General features: G+C 44.9%; 1 protein-coding gene across 3 annotated transcripts in view; it reads left to right on the forward strand.

The window, feature by feature from the left end:
• Positions 1-4,986, forward strand: part of ODF2 (outer dense fiber of sperm tails 2) — a 152,826-nt gene extending 147,840 nt beyond the window's left edge. For all 3 annotated transcript variants that reach the window (XM_077478699.1, XM_077478701.1, XM_077478700.1), the window contains one exon: positions 2,847-4,986. In XM_077478699.1, coding sequence (XP_077334825.1) covers positions 2,847-3,020 — 174 coding nt within the window. In that variant the 3' untranslated portion in view covers positions 3,021-4,986. The remainder of the gene's footprint in view (positions 1-2,846) is intronic.
• Positions 4,987-19,950: the final 14,964 nt, after the last annotated feature.

A 19,950-nucleotide genomic window follows, 5' to 3' on the forward strand; every position in this document is an offset into this window, starting at 1 on the left:
CAATTTTTTTTATATTGCGAAAGATAACGTTATGCCGAGTAAATTGATACCTAACATATCATGCTTCAAAATTGCGTCAGCTCGTGAAATGGCATCAAACTTTTACCCTTAAAAACAGAGGAGGTCTAGGGCTAGAATTATTGCTCTCACTCCAACGATCATGGCGATACCTCACATGGGTGGTTTGACCACTGTTTTCATATGTGGGCACTACGCAGGTATGTGCAAGCTCGTCAGGACAGTGCACTTTGAAAAAAAATAAAAATTCTTATTAAATTTTTTTTAAATTTATTTTTACAAAAAAAAAAAATTGGATCACTTTTATTCCTATTGCAAGGAATGTAAACATCTCTTGTAATAGAAAAAAAAAGCATGGCAGGTCCTCTTAAATATGAGATCTGGGGTCAAAAAGAACTCATATTTCATATTTGGACTTAAATGCAATAAAAAAAAAAAAAAAAAATTACATTAAAAAAAGGTGCCTTTAAGACGTATGGGCGGAAGTGACGTTTTGACGTCGCTTCCGCCCTGCTATGGTATGGAGACAGGTGGGGGCCATATTAGCCTCAAGGAAGTGATAGGACCCGATCGCCTCCACCGACGGCTCCGGAGAGCAGCGGGAGGGGGGTGGCACCTCTCCCGCCGCCGATGACTGTGATCTTGCGGCAAATCCGCCGCAGAGACCACCATTATAGTTTACCGAACCGCCGCCTGAAGAGATGGATACCTTGGTTGTGGCAGCAGCTGCTGCCATTACCGAGATATCCCTCTTCGAAAAAGGGACATACATCGTCGTGCGGCGGTCGGTAAGTGGTTAAGGCCCATACACACAATAGAAAAATCAGATGGAAAAATTAGTATGACGAGCTGTCTGCCGATTTTCAGATCGTTACTACGGTGCTGTCGACAGGCGATTCCCCTTTTCCATCAGATAAAAGCTGGATGTGCAGACTCTAACTTTTTTGTCGGATGTAAACTCAACGTGATTTTCGTTTCATTAGTGCGGTTTTCGTATGAAAAAAAACATAAGAGCAAGACTACGCATGCTCAGAAATGAAAGAATACATACAAAACTATTCAACACATTACATCACTTCTGATGTTTTATTCTGGCGTACGAAAATTTTCTTGTGAGTAACCTCTTTGCTTTCCACACGAGACTAGCATGCCACAAAAAAAACAGACGTTTTGTCATCTGAAAAAAGGCTTTAGACCCCATACACACTATTAGATTTTCTGCAGATTTTTGTCTTCAGATTTACCAATACCATATAATATGAAGTTAAACCATAAGAGTTTCAATTTTTACGCAATCAGGCAGGCCCTTGCACTACATGGTTTTGGTAAATCTGAAGACAAAAATCTGCAGAAAATCGAATAGTGTGTATGGGGTCTTAAAGTTGGTTTTCTCTAGAATATGAGCGGAAATTCCTGCCCCCTGCCAGTATGCTGTGGTTTCAGAGCTCACACTCCCTGCTGATTTGGGGGGCTCAAGCTCTGGATGAGCAGGAGGGGTGTTGGACCTTTGCAGAGAGAACACTGCTTCCACGCAGAGAGCATGGCTCCTGCTCTGCAGTATACTGTCAAGGGACAGAATGTTCTTAGTTTGAAACCCTTTTATTTTCAATGCTTTGCTCTAAGATGAATTTTGCCAATTTAAACTGAACGTTCAGTTGGGCTTTAACCAGTTGCTGACCGCTGCGCACCGATATACATTGGCACAATGGCAGCGGTGGGCAAATTGGCATACCTGTATGTCTCCTTTAAGAGTCGGGGATAGCAGGCGTGTCCACGGGTCTCCCGGCAATTGTGTCACGGAGCCTCAGAATGGGGAAGTGCCTATGTAAACAAGGCATTTCCCTGTCCTTGTGACATGACAGAGATCTACTGCTCTGTCATCGGGAGCAGTGATCGCTGTCATGTGACTTGAAGTCCATCCCTCCCACAGTTAGAATCACTTTCTAGGACACACATAACCCCTTCATCGCCCCTAGTGGTTAACCCCTTCACTGCCAGTATAATTTACATAGTAATCAATGCATTTTTATAGCACTGATCGCTGTATAAATGACAATGGTCCCAAAATAATGTAAAAAATAAAATGTCCAATGTGTTCGCCATAATGTCGCAGTCCCAATAAAATCATAAGATTGCCGCCTTTACTAATAAAAAAATAATAATAAAACTATCCCCTATTTTATAGATGCTATAACTTTTGCGAAAACCAATCAATATACGCGTATTGTGATTTATTTTTGCCAAAAATATGTAGAAGACTATGTATCGGCCTAACTTGAGGGAAAAAAAAAATATATATATATATTTTTGGGGGATATTTATTATAGTAAAAAGTAAAAAATAATGCGTTTAAAAAAAAAAAAAAAATGTCGCTCTTTTTTTTTTTATAGCGCAAAAAATAAAAACCGCAGAGGTGATCAAATGCCACTAAAAGAAAGCTCTATTTGTGGGAAAAAAAAGGATGTAAATTTTGTTTGGGTGCAAGGCCGCACACTCAATTGACAGTTAAAGTGACGCAGTGCCGAATCACAAAAAATGTTCTGGTCGGGAAGGGGGGTAAAATCTTCTGGTGCTGAAGCAGTTAAAAATAAATGATGTGAATCAGCCTTTGCTATCCTCTTAGGTCTCTCTTTATCTTGTTCCTTACATGACCCAGTGGATTCAGCACCGACAGGTGACTTGGCATGTAGTTTCAGTTTACAACGTGGAGTATTTGGTTTTGGCTTCCTGAAGTCTTTGCTTTCTGTATAGAGAATGGCTGTCTGCTCCCCGTGTTCATTTACGCCAGACTAGATTTTAACTTTTACTTTTTTTAAAAAATTTTTTAGGCAGAGCGCCGTTTCCAGAGTCGCCTCCAAGATCTAAAGGACAGGCTGGAGCAGTCGGAAAGTACCAATCGCAGCATGCAAAACTATGTCCAGTTCCTTAAATCCTCTTACACCAATGTTTTCGGTGATGCTGCTATGTCCAGTTCTCCGATCCGTCCTCGCACTCCACTCTGAGTAAGAGTACCGAGTGCCTGTCATGGAGGAGAGGTGTCCTCTACGAGCACAAAGGTCATCATAGACTTGAGTCTTCCATTGGTCAAAGCAATCATGGGCCATACAGGCCCCAAACATCTTTACTGTGAGCAACTCCATGTGAGTGTCAATGGCAAGGTCAAAGGGGTGCTCTTTATCCTACTTTTTTTTAAATAAATCTATTGATTAAAAATTATAAAATTGACTCCACAAATATGTGGACCAGTGTGTACCAAAAAGATGCTGCGGGCAGTATCCAAGCACAGACTTGTGCACACTAGCAGGTTAAGCTCTATTAATGGATACAAATCTCTATGGACATGTTACACAGAAAATTAACTAAATTATAGGACTGTTTAATCCCACAAATTAGGCTAACCATTGATATGAGATGAATTGTCACATGCTCTAACCAATAAAGGTTTCCTGCTCACTGCAGAAGTATACATGATGGGGCTGAGTGGTACAGGTACCATGTTTGGTGTACAGCAGGGATATGCAATTAGCAGACCTCCAGCTGTTGCAAAACTACAATTCACATCATGCCTCTGCCTCTGGGTGTCATGCTTGTGGCTGGCAAAATCTTGCTATGCCTCATGGGAGTTGTAGTTCTGCAACAGCTGGGAGGTCCGCTAATTGCATATCCCTGGTGTACAGAATCTTGGGGTGGCAGTCTGATTTTCGGATCACCATGACACATCTATGGCTAGATATAGGCCCCATTGAAAAAACACAAGAGTGTGATTTTACAGTTTATACAAAAAGCTCCAGTCTTATTATTATTATTAAGCCTTATTATAGAGAGTGGTGTGTGAAGGTGTATCTGCAAAAACACTTGACAACCTACATAGTTTACCAGAATCAACATATCAGCTTTATATGGTTTTAAAGCTGAACTACAGGCAGATATACAAATAGTATGCAGTTAAAGGATACGTTTACATTTTATAGAAAAAACAATAAATATTATTTATATGCCAAAAAACAGAATGCACATTTATTATTTTTTCATGCAGGAGCATGGAAAGCATTGCACCCACGATCAGTACAGGCTTCCTAATATGGGGGGCATGTCAGAATACTGCAAAAGTGCTCATTAGCTCCCCCGCAGGGCAGGGAAACTACAAGTCCTTTGGCTGCAGTGGAAGATGGTACGTGTTCTTTATTCATTGACAAAAATCTGTGAATAAATGAATGATGTGGCTGTGTGGGGGGAGCCCCGCACAACCATGCGGTTTTTAAAAAGTGACAGCAGGTGCGAAGAGAAGAACCCCGCCCTCTGTTAGATGGGAGGGGATTAGGGGAAGAGGTGGTAGGAGCTGAAACATGTTCCAAATGTGAACTTAGCCTTTAAAGTACCGTATATACTCGAGTATAGGCCGACCCGAATATAAGCCGAGGCCCCCAATTTACCCCCAAAAAAACTGGCAAACTTATTGACTTGTGTATAAGCCGAGGGTGAGACATGCCTGTCCATCCCTGTGTGTGTGTCCGTCCCTGTGTGTCCGTCCATCCCTGTGTGTGTGTGTGTCCATCCATCCATCCCTGTGTGTGTGTGTGTCCATCCATCCATCCATCCCTGTGTGTGTGTGTCTCCATCCATCCATCCATCCCTGTGTGTGTGTGTCTCCATCCATCCATCCATCCCTGTGTGTGTGTGTCTCCATCCATCCATCCATCCCTGTGTGTGTGTGTCTCCATCCATCCATCCATCCCTGTGTGTGTGTGTCTCCATCCATCCATCCCTGTGTGTGTGTGTCCATGTGTCCGTGTGTGTGTGTGTGTGTGTGTGTGTCCAGCCTACCTGTGTCCCGAGCCTCCGTCCCGTGCCTTGCCTCCTTGCCTCCGTCCCGTGCCGTGCCTTGCCTCCTTGCCTCCGTCCCGTGCCGTGCCTTGCCTCCGTCCCGTGTCGTGCCTTGCCTCCGTCCCGTCCCGTGCCGTGCCTTGCCTTGCCTCCGTCCCGTGCCTTGCCAGGATCGCCGCTCTTCGTCGGCGCCTCGGCGGACATACTACAATTCGAAAGCCGCGCCTCCGATAGGCGGAACACTGAATTTCCCAGCAGCCTGTGTTCCGCCTATCACGGACATCGTCTCATCCTCGTACTACGGACGAGGATGAGACGATGTCCGTGATAGGCGGAACACAGGCTGCTGGGAAATTCAGTGTTCCGCCTATCACAGGCGGAGGCGGAGGCGCGGCTTTCGAATTGTAGTATGTCCGCCGTCTGTCTGCTCGATACGCTGATCGAGCAGTCAGACGGCGATGACTCGAGTATAAGCCGAGGGGGGCACTTTCAGCCTCAAAAAAGAGGCTGAAAATCTCGGCTTATACTCGAGTATATACGGTATTCACAAATAAAATAAGTAAATAGATTTTAAATGTAAAGTACCTGCATTTGTCTTCCTGTCCGCCTCATGTGAGACCCGGTACATTGTCACCTAAGAGGCAGCACTAAAAGCCAGCCAGCCTCTGCTTCACTGAGCATGTTAGGATGAGCAGAGTCATGATTCTTCCAGTATACCTCAGTCTTCTCATTGTCTATTTGGTAGGCTGGAATGATATTCTTGACAAAGTTCTGCTGCAGCAGAGGTCACAAGGGTGCCTGGATCATAAAACCTTAAATCCTTTAGCAGTTAAAAAAATATATATATGTATATGTGTGTGTGTGTGTATTTCAACTGTGTATATAGCTGCTTGCCTGTCGTTCAGTGTTAAAATATATTTAAAGCCAAAAGCGTTTTTTTTTCTTGTTTGCCTACTGTAGAGAAGTGTTTGAACCCCTGTCCGGTTTCTTTTTTTACCATCTGTGTCGCTATGGTTTCTCTTCACTTCCTGTCATGGAGATCTAGCATTCCGTGAGGAAATCTCTACAAATTCCCTTCATAGACAGATTTATCCAGAATAGGTGCCCCTACTAGATTACAAAATGTTTTTAACATTTTGGATTTCTCGTCACTTTTTGTCTCAATGATCATGGTGACCATTACATATAGAGGGTGAATCTACTTAGCTGCGACCTGGGCAGCAATACAAAATTTACAGAGGTTCTAACACTTCCCCACTCTATCCATAACTAAAAAAAAAAATTATTCTGGCTATACATACACTTTGAAATTTAAATATTCTATGTTGTGAATAGTTTTTATTGCTCAAATGGCTATTTATATGTATGCATAAATGAAATGTCATTTTGAAATATCTTTGTTCCAATTATTTCTCTGTTAATCTCTGCAAAGAGTAAAAGCTAATCGGTGCTGCATGGAGTGCACTAAATCATGTCTGTACACCCCACACTGGAATGAATGCCTTATCGGAAAAGTCAGTGGGGGGGGGGGTGAGATGGGAGCAGAAAAATCAATAGTGTGGCTGTCAGATCTTCAATTGTTAGGACCAGTACCTGCAAATGTTCAGAATTACAAACCACAGAACAGGGACTGGAGGTGAATAACAGCAGTCCTCTCACCATATTTTTCTCAAGCATGTTTAGATTAGATCTACTACAGGAGATCCCTACCCGCACACCTGTCAAATTGGGACCAGCCACTGTGCACATGCAAACAGTGTGTGCCAAGAGACATTAATGGGACTGCGTGCATAGAGACACAAACATCTGTGCATACTACCTGTGCTGGAAAAGAGCCCTTTGCATATACATAGGTACACCCACGTCACATGATGCCTAAATGCTGGCAGCTAAATTTGCATGTACTAACCAGCAGATTTAAACAGACTAATGCATGTTTACATACAAGTCAGTATATGTCCACATAAAAACAGTAAAGGTTTGCATCCTTTTCTATTTTTGTGGACATAAATGGATGTAAACTTAACTGAAGACAGGTGTACAAACTGATTAAGACTGATGTAACCCGAATCAGTATTCAGTTTTTCTTAGTAAAAAATGTGACTTAGAACACTTGTGTGAAACCCTTATGCAGAGTAGAGTACATAGGGCTAAGGCCCCTTTCACACTTGTGCGACCTGAAAGTTTCACGATTTTGCTGCGATTTTTGCTGCAAATTTGATACAACTTGAAGCAATGCCTGTGTAATCTTGCGGTCTATGGACCTCAAGTCACATCCAAGTCAGACCAAAGTAGTGCAGGGTCTACTTTGAAGTCGCACAGATATAAAATGGTACTCATTGGAAATCATGGGATACCACTTTTAAATGTGACTTTGCAGTCCCAAGTTGCAGAAATGTTAAAGGGGGCCTAAAATAAAAAAACAAAACCCATCACTGTACTAACACAAGCAAAGTCAGTGTGGCAATCTCCCCCCACTGCGCTAGCGTGTCACGACAAGGTGCCCTGCCCCAGTCAGAAGACCGTTTTTCGGCATGACCTTTTGACAGAAGCCAGTCATAAGACCGACTTCTGTAGAAGAGATAGCTGGTTCCTGCTGGACAGACTGTTTTCTGGGCTTACCTAGCCTTAGTGCGTTCCCCCAGGTTTGGGATCTACCAGGAAAGGCTAAAAGGTTTTGCAAAAAACTGGAAGTTACTGTGCTAGCACATACTGAACAATAAATTAAAACAGATTCAAATAAAGCTGCAGCTCTACTATGAGATACACACAGAGGATACAAATAGAAGGCAAAGAGAGCTGCTCTAACCTTAATTATATTAATAGAAAAAAAAGGGGGAAACAAACTGCGCTAAGGTGAAAGATTGTGAAGTGTGTGAAATAATTGTGAATTTCTTAAATGATAAAAAGTATCAAAGGTGTTCAGCTGCGGCTTCACTGTATCACATACAAGCAAAATAGATAAACGAAAAAACATAAGCCGCGCTTAAACAAAAAAATGTGATCAGCTACTTGTACAGTAGTATTAAGATATACACTATCACTGTACCCTATATAGTGTATATCTTAATACTACTGTACAAGTAGCTGATCACATTTTTTTGTTTAAGCGCGGCTTATGTTTTTTCGTTTAATTATATTAATAAATGTGCATAAACTTATATTGGGAGTTAATAGTCCATATAGATAATCTAATCCATCGACCAAAATGGTAGAGATAAGTGTCCCTTTAAATGTTCATCGTAAAAAAGTGAATGTTGTCACACCATGACAAAAAACAAAGTGCACTTCCACTACATGCCAAGACACGCTTACCAGATGGCAAGCTTAGAAAAGCTTGTGGCTATTGCCCAGCCAAGGCATTTATCCTGAGGGGATAATCGGATGTCGGCTCATGGACAGATTACACTCCATGCGGGATGAAGCCAAGCAGATGTAGCAATGCAGTCACGTCAGCACTTTGGGAGGGGGGACGTGTTGACATCACCTTGTTGCTACGATCCTAAGACAGGTGGCCTATGCAAGCCGGCCGGCTTTTTATCTTTGCTTTTATTTCTACTTCTTGCTGTAAGGGCATTACCATTTTTACTATTAAAGGTGTAGTTGGTTTTACACTTTAGCGCAGTCATATGCAATTAGCGGAACTCCAGCTGTTGCAGAACTAAAAGTCCCATGAGGCATAGCAAGACTGACAGCCACAGGCATAACACCCAGAGGTAGAGGGATGATGGGATAACAGCTGGAGGTCTGCTAAATTGCACATCCCTGCAATAGCGAGTTCTTTCTTTTTGAGTATCCTGGCCTATTTGTCCATTGATTGCAGAGTTGACTCCTTGGACCCTGTTAGAGTATAAGGTTGTCAGCCTGGCTTCATACCGCACGGAGTGTGATCCGCCCATGAGCTGACATCAGTTTCCCCTCAGGATAAAGGCCTTGGCTGGGCTTTTCTAAGCTTGCCATCGGGTAAGCGTGTGTGTAGTGGAGGTGCACTCATTTTTTTTTTTTTTTTTAATGGTGTGACAACATTGATTTAATTGTCACGATGAACATTTAAAAGGGACACTTATCTCTACAATTTTGGTTAATGGATTTCGATGATCTATATGGACTATTAACTCACAATATATGTTTATGCACATTTATAATTATACATAGTTATTATAATTAATTAAGGTTAGCGCAGCTCTCTTTGCCTTCTCTAAGGCTAAAGATTTGTCTACAAATAAAGACAAACAACCATTTCAGATGGAAGGCTACAGGCTCCCTGGTGCTGGTATAAGCCACGAAGAAAACTTACCTCAAATTCATTTAGACATTTCCTATTAATGCACACAAGCAGCAGCCACAATTTTAATTTAAAATTTTAAGTCCTGCAAAGTGTGTAAACTAAGACCCTTTTTTTTTCCACAGTAAAGCAACGGTCTTTTTTTATTTTCTTTTTTTTTTTAATGGTGCTTTAGCGCCACTTTGAGTTCTAGCGGGGTGTTTTTTCAGGTCACGTGAACTAAAAAAAAAAAAAAACACATTTTGCAGTGATTTTAAGGTTCTTTGGAAGTGCTGCCCATTCATTTCAATGGGCAGGGGCATTTTGGGAGCATTATTTACAGCGCTCCCAACCCACCCCAAAAGATGCTGCTTGCAGGACTTTTTCCAGTGTCCCGCAAGCACACCGCCCAGGTGTGAAAGTACTCATTGCAATAAATAGGAGGATTTCAGAGGATATTTCTAACACTAAAACACCTGAAAACTGCCTCAGTGTGAAAGGGGTCTAATAATACCTCCCAAGAGTAGGTACCATGAGTAGCCTTGTTTATGTTCTTGGTAAATACAATGGATCGCAGGCTCAAGTTTTATGTAGTGTCTGACCATGTATGTACTAAACCCCTCCTATCTAAAGCCAGAGCATTATACAGCCTGGGACCCAGGTTCTCAACAGGCATACAGGATTTAGGTTTAACCACATAGCCTGCCTGGCGCTTTACATTTAAAAATTCCATTGGACCGCACAACATTATGGTTGCATACACAGGTGCTAAAGCTTTCCAATAAACTATTAGATCCCCAAATTTAGGCGAGCCTTCAAATCTGGCTGTCTTTACCGTCTGGGGTATGTGTACATTACAAAATGAAACATTGTTTCATGGATAAATAGTGTTTCTGTTGTGTGTGTTTTTGTACAATCTTTTCTCCATTTTATAACAAAAAGTCAATCTATATATTAATCCATATTTTTTGTATAAAAAAATAAAACAAAATTATACTACAATAAAAGTTTGCATATATATATTTTGGCTGGAAAATGTGAATACTATGTTGTATGTTTCTGGGGTAAACATTAGAAGGAGCCATATTCGTTATTTACTGAAAGCAACACACTGACTAAAAAATGGATCCTGAAATAAAAGGCATTGGCTTTAAATTATCATTTTACTTTTACTACTGACCCCTGAGGATATAGTAAATCAGAAATACAGCTCACCTTTTGACCATGCTTTCCCTTTATTCAGGTAGCAGTGTACTTAAGGCTCTGTTCACACTGGAACTGGCTGCGGATTGCACAGGAATGCTGTGCTTCCCCATTCTCCAATTCAGGGATGGATCTTTGCCTGAATTCAGCCCTGAAACACAGCCAAAGACGCACAGCATTTCTGTGCAGTGCGCTCCGCAGATATGTGAACCAGCTCCATAGAGAGCCAGTCAAATTCTCCTGCTATGCAAATTGGATACAGAGAATCTGCATCCAATTCGCATAGGTGTGAACCCAGCCTTATAAAATGCTTAGCTCACCCACTCCTCACTGAAGTAATGAAGTAATTTTGCTGGACTGAGAGTAGAGACTAAAGCTGGCCATAGCCAGTTTTGTTTTGGTTCAGCCAGTGGTCTCTGAACAAAAAAACAAACACCTAATGTTCCACTGGCAGCCAGGGACAATTTAACTTGGGCTACAGAACCTGACAAGCAGCATCACCTGCCAAATTCCCCCTTTGAGATCAGTAGGGCTGCACTTCAACCACGACTCAAACTCTTGGCTTGTAATTTCAGCATGGTCCCACAACGTAAAATTCCCCTACAGCAATTAGAAAAAATGGCCAGGTGCAATTATACTGCCCACTGAAAAGCAATTCACCACAGATCGCTTTCCAGAGGGCAGTAAATAGTACCTGAAAAAGCCCTAACATCTCTTCATCCACACAAACATTGTGAATGGAGAAACTGACTTCTATTGTTTAGTGACAGCTACGCACTGACTGAAATTTGGCCGTTCCATGCTGAACCAGATGAATTTTGATCAGCGTATGGCCAGGTTAAGAGTTCAGATTTGCATTCTGTATTTGCAAATGCGAGCCTAGAACATCACAAACTGAAGTCAGTTGTAAATATAACCTAGCAAATTCACAGTACAGTGCCTCAAAAAAAAAAAAAAAAAAGTATTCGAACCCGTTGACATTTTCCAAATGTTACAACCAAGAAACAAAATGGATTGGAGAAGGGACTTTAGAGGCACCAAAGTCCCTTTTCCAATCCATTTTGTTTCTTGTATTGGGATGTGGCACCTGTCCAACACTTTGACAGTTAGGCTTTTAATATTTCATACATGTTACAACCGTAAATGTATTTTATTGGGATTTTATGTGATGACCAACACAAAGTGGCACATAATTGTGAAGTGGAAGGAAAATGATAAATTGTTTTCCAAATTTTTTACAAATAAATATGTGAAAAGTGTGGCGTACATTTGTATTCAGCCGTCTTTACTCCGATACCCCTAACTAAAATCTAGTGGAACCAATTGCCTTCAGAAGTTACCCAATTAGTAAATAGAGTCCATCTGTGTGTAATTTAATCTCAGTATAAATACAGCTGTTCGGTAAAGCCTTCAGGTTTGTTAAAGAACCTTAATGAACAAACAGCATCATGAAGGCCATGGAACACACAAGTCAAGTCAGGGATAAAGTTGTGGAGAAGTTTAAAGCAGGGTTAGGTTATAAAACAATATCCCAAGCTTTGAACATCTCACAGAGCACTGTTCAATCCATCATCAGAAAATGTAAAGCATATGGCACAACTGCAAACCTACCAAGACATGGACGTTCACCTACACTAACAGGCCAGGCAAGGAGAGCATTAATCAGAGAAGCAGCTAAGAGGCCCATGGTAACTCCGGAGGAGCTGCAGAGATGCACAGCTCAGGTGGGACAATCTGTCCACAGGACAACTATTAGTCGTGCGCTCCACAAATCTGCCCTTTATGGAAGAGTGGCAAGAAGCAAGCAATAAAAAGTTCCATTTGCAGTTTGTAAATAGCCATGTGGGGGACACAGCAAACATGTGGAAGAAGGTGTTCTGGTCAGATGAGACCATAATTGAACTTTTTGACCTAAAAGCAAAATGTGTGGCAGAAAACTAACACTGCACATCACCCTGAACACCCCAGCCTCACCGTGAAACATGGTTTTATGTTTCAAGGCACTGTATATGTAAATCTGAAAGGGGAAAAAAAATAAAAAATAGTTTTGGTACTCACCATAAAAATAGGATTTTTGTACTCACCATAAATTCCTTTTCTCTGAAGTTCATTGACGGACATAGCTCCTTTTAAATCTTGACCACAGGGTTATATCGCCACCTTCAGGAGAGGACTAGGCAGAACATTTAAAAACAGCAAAACTGCATAGCACCGCCCAGGGGGCGGTCCCACTGGCTATAACTTCTCACTCTCATATTCACCGACAGACACAGCTCCTTTAAATCATGACCCTAGGGACGTCCCCAAGCAGTGTCAAAAAAACGAGGGGTGAAAACAGCAAAAAAAAAAACACACAACTTCACCCACAACAAGAGGAACTCCTCAAACAGAGGAGTTGCCACCTTAAACAGCCACCATCAAAACCTGCAGCTATGTATGCATCCAAAAATGCGTTCATAACAACTTGTAACTCAATGAAAGTGTAAACTGCAAATTTACACAGCTGCCTGCAAAAACTTTGCAGTCAAAGCAAGCATCTGAAGATTAGCTCACATCAACTTTGTAAATTTTAGTTAAAAGTGTGAATGGAAGACCAATTCATGCCTTACACACCTGGGAGACAGACACATGATGTCAGGAAGCCCAGGAGGTTCTAATTGACCCGGTGGAACGAGCCGTGGCAGAAAAAGGGGAGACCCGCCCTTTTAAGGCAAAAGTCTGAACCACGACCTGTCTGCCCCACCGAGAGACAGTAGTCGATGAGACCGCCAGACCTTTTTCAGACCAACCACCTAGACAAACAGTCTGTCCTCTGGAAGGGAGCTGTAGCAGACAGATACACCCATAGAGCCCGGATCTGGACCCGAGAATGTAAAGAAACTTCTTTCGGATGTGTTGGCTTAGGACATAGGGATGGCAACATGACGCCTTCGTTTAGACGAAAGGCAGAAACCACCTTTTTAAGAAAGGAGGGCTGCGGACGTAGCACCGCCTTATCCTTGTGGAGAACCAGGTAGGGAGGCTTGCACGACAAAGCCACCAATACAGAAACTCTCCTGGCAGCTGAAATTGCCACTAGAAAGACTACTTTCTGAGAAAAAGTCAACAAGGGATTTTCCCTGATATTTTCAAATGCCAGTTTCTGAAGAACCAATAGTACTAGGTTCCGATCCCACGGAGGTAGCTGTGGTCGAACCGGAAGGGGCTCCGTGTCAAAACCCTTTGCACAAATGTACTCACCAATGAGTGAGTCGCCAAGGGATATTAGCCCCCTGATGGTACTTAAGGCAAGTTTCTGATCCACTCCTTGCTGCAAAAATAGCAGGAGCCTGGAAACCGAGTATGTGCGCGGATGCCACCCCATCTCACACATGAAGATGAAGGTCTTACACTTACATTTACAATGATAAATCTTCCGAGAATAGCATAGTGGAAATTATTATTATTAATCTGACAGACCTCGGCCCCTTAATACCTGGCTTTCAACAGCCATGGCGTTAAAAACAGTGACAGTAAAGCAGGATGAAGCATCGGACCTTACGACAGAAAGTCCTCTCACATCGGCAGCTGGCAAGGAACATCCGCCACCAGTCGTACTAGGTCAGTGTACCAAGGACAGAGGCCAATCTGGGGCAGAATCAGAATCACCGGCATCCCCTCAGCCTCCACTCTGCATAGTAGGCGTGGCAGTAGTTTGTGGGGGAGGGGGGAGGAGGCATAATCAGCTGATAATGCCCCCATGGAGCCACCAACGTGTCCCCCCAGGGATCTCTTGTCCTGGAGACAAACCTCTATACCTTCCGATTCAGCCGAGGCCAAGAGATCCACATCTGGTGTGCCCCACCTAAGGTGAATGAGCCGGAATACATCTGGATGTAACGACCATTCCCCTTGGTCCAGCATCTGACGACTCAGGTAGGCCACATGCCAGTTTTCTACGCCCGGAAAGTATATGGCCAAGGCCGGCACACGCCGCTCTGCCCACCATAGGATGTGAGCGACCTCCCGTGCTGCAGCCAAGCTCCTTGTTCCTCCTTGATGTTTGACATACGCCACCGCCGTGGCATTGTCCAACCGGATGCCCCAGAAGCCTCTTTGACCATGTGGAGAGGCACCGCCTGATCACCCGAAGCTCGAGTACATTGATCAGCAGGTGGGATTCTTCCCACGCCCAATGGCCCAGGGCCGACTGTATGCCAAAACACCCCCCCCAACCAGTCAGGCTGGCGTCCGTTGTGATCACCATCCAATGGAGAGGAAGGAACGATTTTTCCCAGACCGAAGGGTCAGACTTCAGCCACCAAAGCAGGGAATCTCTGACTATCTGGCTCACCGAATTTGACATTCCAGGGATGGCGGTGATTTGTCCCATATTGACAGGATCTCCCTCTGCAAGACCCGACTGTGGAATTGAGCATACAGTACCGCCTCGAAAGTGGCAACCATGAGACCCAGAACTCGCATGCAGAAACGCAGCGATCACCACCTGTTGAACACCATCAACTTCACCGCAGCTTGAAGATTCTGCAGCTTGTCCGAAGAGAGAAGACCCTTGCTTCTGAGGAGTCCAGCAGTAAGCCCAGGTACTCCAGGTGTTGAGTCAACACGTACCCTGACTTTTAGGTTCAGTCCCCAACCAAACTCTCGAAGTGTTTGCATGGTGATCACACATCCTCCCTTAATTCTGAGGCGGAAGCTGCTCTCAGAAGGAGGTCGTCCAGGTAACCTAGGATTGTGATTTTGCGTAGCCTAAACAATGCCAGAATGGGGTTAACACCTTGGTGAAGACCCTGGGAGCTGATGCCCGGCCAAAAGGGAGAGTCACCATTTGATAGCGCTCTTCCCCGACTGCAAATCGCAGAAATCACTGATACCTGAGGCATATGGGTATATGTAAGTATGCGTCCTTGATGTCCAAGGACGCCAGGAAGCGATTCCATCATGAGCCTTTGCACTTTCACAAAGCTGTTGAGGGCTTTAAGGTCTAGTATTGGACAAACCTCTTCCTTTTTCGGGACTACAAACAGATTGGAGTAGAATTCCTGAAACCTTTCCAGCGTTGGTACAGAAACTATCACCCCGCACAACCCCAAACAGGGCCTCCCAACGAGTCGGAAGCAGATGAAGGTTGGCGGGAAAGAATCCGTTTGGTGGACAAGAAAGAAACTATCTTGCATCCCGATGAAACCAGTTTGTAGATCCATCGGTCGGACCGTAGGGGGGTCCACCAATCTACAAACTCCCGAAGTTGATCCCTCACACGAGAGTCGGGCGGGGGCAACCTTTATGTGGTAACATCTTTGCTCGCAGAGTTTGTTTGGCTTACGAAACCAGGGGCACTTTCGTTCCTTCACATGCGCCTTGTCGGACTGGGAGTGCTTACCTGCCGACCCGGACAGGTGGAAAAGCCACTTCAGAGCGGAAAGAGAGGGCCCATGCCTACGGCGTGGCTTCTTAGCCTTCCTGGACTGTGGGAGCAAACATGCACTTCCCACTGGTGACATCCTTAATAATGTCATACAGCGAGGCTCCAAATAGCCTCTCACCTAGAGCAAATCTGCCAGTGCTTTTTTGGATACCTGGTCCGCAGACCAGCATTTCAGCCATCAGGCACCGTAGCACCACTGCTGATACTGATGCTCTAGAGAGCAGGGGGACCGTATCCAGGGCTGCATTACAGACATACTTAAGGCCATACACCAACAGGTCTGCCAGTTCTACGCAGACTGGGGAAGTCTGTGGCTTCACCAATTCCTGGTGCAGTAATTTTGCCCATTCACTAAACGCCTGCGATACCAAAGCTGTGGCCAACACTGGTCGTAATGCTGACCCCTCTACCATACACATGGACCGGGCCATCGCCTAGGCCCTTCTATCAGTAGGGTCCTTGGAGACAGGAGTCCCTTCTACCGGAATCGTGGTAACTTTATTTAACCTGGTTCCCGGGGGTCAACGACTGGAGGAGATACCCCTTTAAGGAGAGCCGTTGCGCCCCCCCCCCCATAAACTTATCAAAATAAGTTAAATACGGAAACCCCTGACCACCTACAAAGCGTCCATGGGCACTGCAGGTGCAAGTGAGCCAGTTGCAACACCAGGGATGTCTGAGGAAGAAGTGCCAGCTTTTGAAGTCATGCTAACCCTCACTTGCCTGTCACCATTAAGGGACCTAAGGCAAGGCACACAAATTCCACCCTCCTAGCTGCTTCACAGACTGAAGGGACCCCCCCCCGCAGGACTCACCAACCTGACCCAGGTACTGAGCCATGCCGTCGCTGTCCGCTCTCCGCTCTCCCGTGCCAAGCTTGAGGTGTTCTGAGTAAAAATCGCGCCATTCTAGATGCATACAGTCACCAGCGCTGGGGTAAAAACAAGCTTAGGCTACAAGCAAATGGCTGCCGGCCGTTCTAGCAAGGAAAACTCCAAGAAAATGGTCGCCGAACCTTCTAGGAAATGGCTGATAGTAATACACTGGTCAAGGTTACAGGAAAATGGCCACGGCCTCTGGAAAATGGCGGCAGCCCCCCCATGGCAAATGTCCGAACACCTCACCGTGACCAGAAAAACCAGGGAAAGAAGGAGCAGACCCCAACAGCCAGCACAGCCCCCCGCCAAGGCCCGGAGCCCCCCCGGCCAGGTACGTACACCACACCTCATGCCCAGTCACACAGCGGCCCAGTATGGGGAGGAGGGAAAGAGGGACAGGGAGAGAAGAAAGGGATCATGAGAAACTCCCTAGTCGACCTCCTAGGGAATGCCCAGCTGCTCCATCCTGCCGAGCCAAGTGGAGCCGTACTTACCCCTCCTGTCAGGACCGCTGGACGCATTCCACCACAAACCCATCACCCGAGCAGTACGGGTGGCTGTTGGCCATGGCACACTGTCACACGGACAGCAGTAGCCCGGTCATATGTGTGCCCCAGAGCATATAGCTCACCGGCCGCCCCTGGACCAGAAAGGGGCATGTCGTGGCCGACCTAGCACGTAGCTAGGGTCTGCTCACGCTCTATGGCCAGGCTGGGGAGACAAGGATCTATATTATCCAGCCTGTCGCCCAGCCCGGCTTTAGGTTTTAGATCACAGGATCAAAAATTGCAGAAAAAAAATAAATGAAAAATTCCCAGGACCAATGGTCCCCTCAGGGAGCCAGATTCTTCTCCTACACTAGGCAGAAAAAAAACTGAGCTGCAGGAAGTAAAGGGAGGGGTTTATAGCTAGTGGGACCGCCCCCTGGGCAGTGCTATGCAGTTTTGCTGGTTTTTTACATGTTCTGCCTAGTCCTCTCCTGAAGGCGGCAATATAATCCTAAGGTCAAGATTTAAAGGAGCTGTGTCCGTCAATGAACGGAAGAGAAATCCTTTTTTTGGAGTGTCTAGGTGATGGCTGTTCTCTTATTTCAGAGCAATGTACTATTCGGACACTGCTCTCCTCATGTGACTCTCCGGCACAGACCATGTGGCCTGTCTGATAAAAGCAGATTTCACTGCCACTGTCTAAATTCTTTGGGAAAAAATCTTGGTATTTCTAGAACCTTTGATTTTCAGAGGCCAGGAATGTTACACATCCTCTTTTTGCATTTGATCCCATTTAGAAATCAGAAGCAGATCCTCCTTTACTTGTGGGGATATTATTGAGGAAAGCATTGAGGACATGGGTGTTTGAGGATTTTGAAGTACATGACGTACAAGCTATGGCTTTACACCAAATGCTTTCCACTGTGGACACACCGATTGGTGCAGTGTTTAGACTGTGGCTAACTGGTGGAGACGCATAGACCGAGGAACTGTTGCCTGGCCCCCGCTCTCTTAGAACTATTAATTATGGTTTATAATAAAACCGATAGGACATTTTTCTCTTCCTTATAAACTTATTCTCCCTTTTACACTTTACTGCTTCCTTCTTTCTGGCCAAGGCAAAAATTACATACATCCCAGGAGTCTTCAGGGGTATTTTTTTTTTAATTATTCTTTTTATGGGGCGTGGCCAGGACAGGCATGTGAGAAGATGACATCGAAAATGTTTAAGACGGAACAATGTGCGTATTGTTGGACTTCCCGAGAAGATAGAGGGAAAGACCCTACCACATTTATAGAGGGATGGCTACAGGAGGTATTTGGCAAAGAAGCATTCTCTCCGTTTTTTACCGTGGAGAGGGCCCACCGCACACCGGGCCACCCACTATGACCTGGCGCCCCTCCCAGGCCTATCCTTGCCAGACTTTTGCATTACAGAGACAGGGAAGCAGTATTGAGACAAGCAAGAGAGAAGGCCAATGTACAGGTGAATGGGGTCCGGGTATCTTTCTACCCGGACTTTTCTGCGGAGGTGCAGAGGAGACGGGCCAAGTACACCGAAGACGTGTTTCGTCTACTCAGGGATACTTAGGACTGGCTCTGCTGGGAGACATACTATTACCATGTGAGTCTTGAGCTATCTTGTGAAGATGCAAGAAAAATGCGTTTTTTCTACGTGAGAAGTGGGCAAATAGATCTCAAACAGTTCTGGTTTCTAGTTAGTTTAGTCTGGTCTGCCACGTTGACAGCCTGGACTGCTGTTTTTTGGTTTTTGTGTTTAACTTTTTTTACACACAGGCTTCCCATGAAGGACAATAGGCTTTTGAACTGTCGCTATGCAAACATGGATGAACTTGAGACTTGAAGGTATATTTTCCTACACTGTCGTATTGGGTCGTTACACTGTATTTTGGCATGCATATATATTCCTCCCCCGTTTACAGTAGAGGTGCTCTGGACTCTGCTGACCTATTTGGCGGGGAAGCCGGACCTCCCGATGTTTATAGTTGGTGACTTTAATTGCTGGCAGAGCCCCTCGATGGACAGGCACCCTAGTCTGGGGGGGGCCTGCCTCGTTGAGGGAGTCGCCATTGCTGAAATTGTTTAACAAGGTGGGGTGGATAGACATGTGGAGGCACAGAAACCCTTTGGAGTGGCAGTTTTCCTGTTTCTCCAAAACGCATGGCACACTCTCTAGGATTGACCTAACAGTGGGTAACACTGCCATGCTCCCCTCCGTCTCGGAGATGATATACAAACCACGCAGTGTATCTGACCACTCCCACTTGGTGATTAGCTTGATTGTGGCTCCGCTGTTGGGGTTGCCCAGGGCACCCTGGAAATGTAATGCCTTCTGGCTGAAACTATTTCTGTCGCCTACTGAGCTGGAGGGGAGCATGCAGGAATTCTTGGAGAGGCGGGAGTTTGTGGACTCCCCCTTGACTCAATGGGAGGTCTTTAAAGCTTACGTAAGGGGGCTATTAATCACAGAAATTACAAAGGTTAAAAGACAGTCTGTGGGGCAGAGGGATGCTCCGGAGAGGATGGTACAGGACCTGGAGGAACAATATGTTCGGGACCCCAATGACGCTACCAAGGAGGCATGGCAGTCAGCTCAGTCCGCTTATGAGCGACTGGTGTCCTCTACGGCAGAGAGGAAAAGGTTCTTTTCAAAGGTAACATTCTTTGAGGAGGGGAAAGTTACGGGTCGCCCGTTAGCTAAAATAGCCAACTCACAGCAAAGACCCCCTGTTATCGGGGCAATTAGAACACCGGAGGGACGAATAGTGAGCTCCCCTGACAAGATTTTGCAGGAACTGTCAGGGTTTTACGAGAGACTATACCTAC

This window comes from Lithobates pipiens, unplaced genomic scaffold, assembly GCF_037356315.1.
Source record: "Lithobates pipiens isolate NorthernLeopardFrog02 unplaced genomic scaffold, aLitPip1_a1.2 Scaffold_1, whole genome shotgun sequence".
Lineage (NCBI taxonomy): Eukaryota > Metazoa > Chordata > Amphibia > Anura > Ranidae > Lithobates > Lithobates pipiens.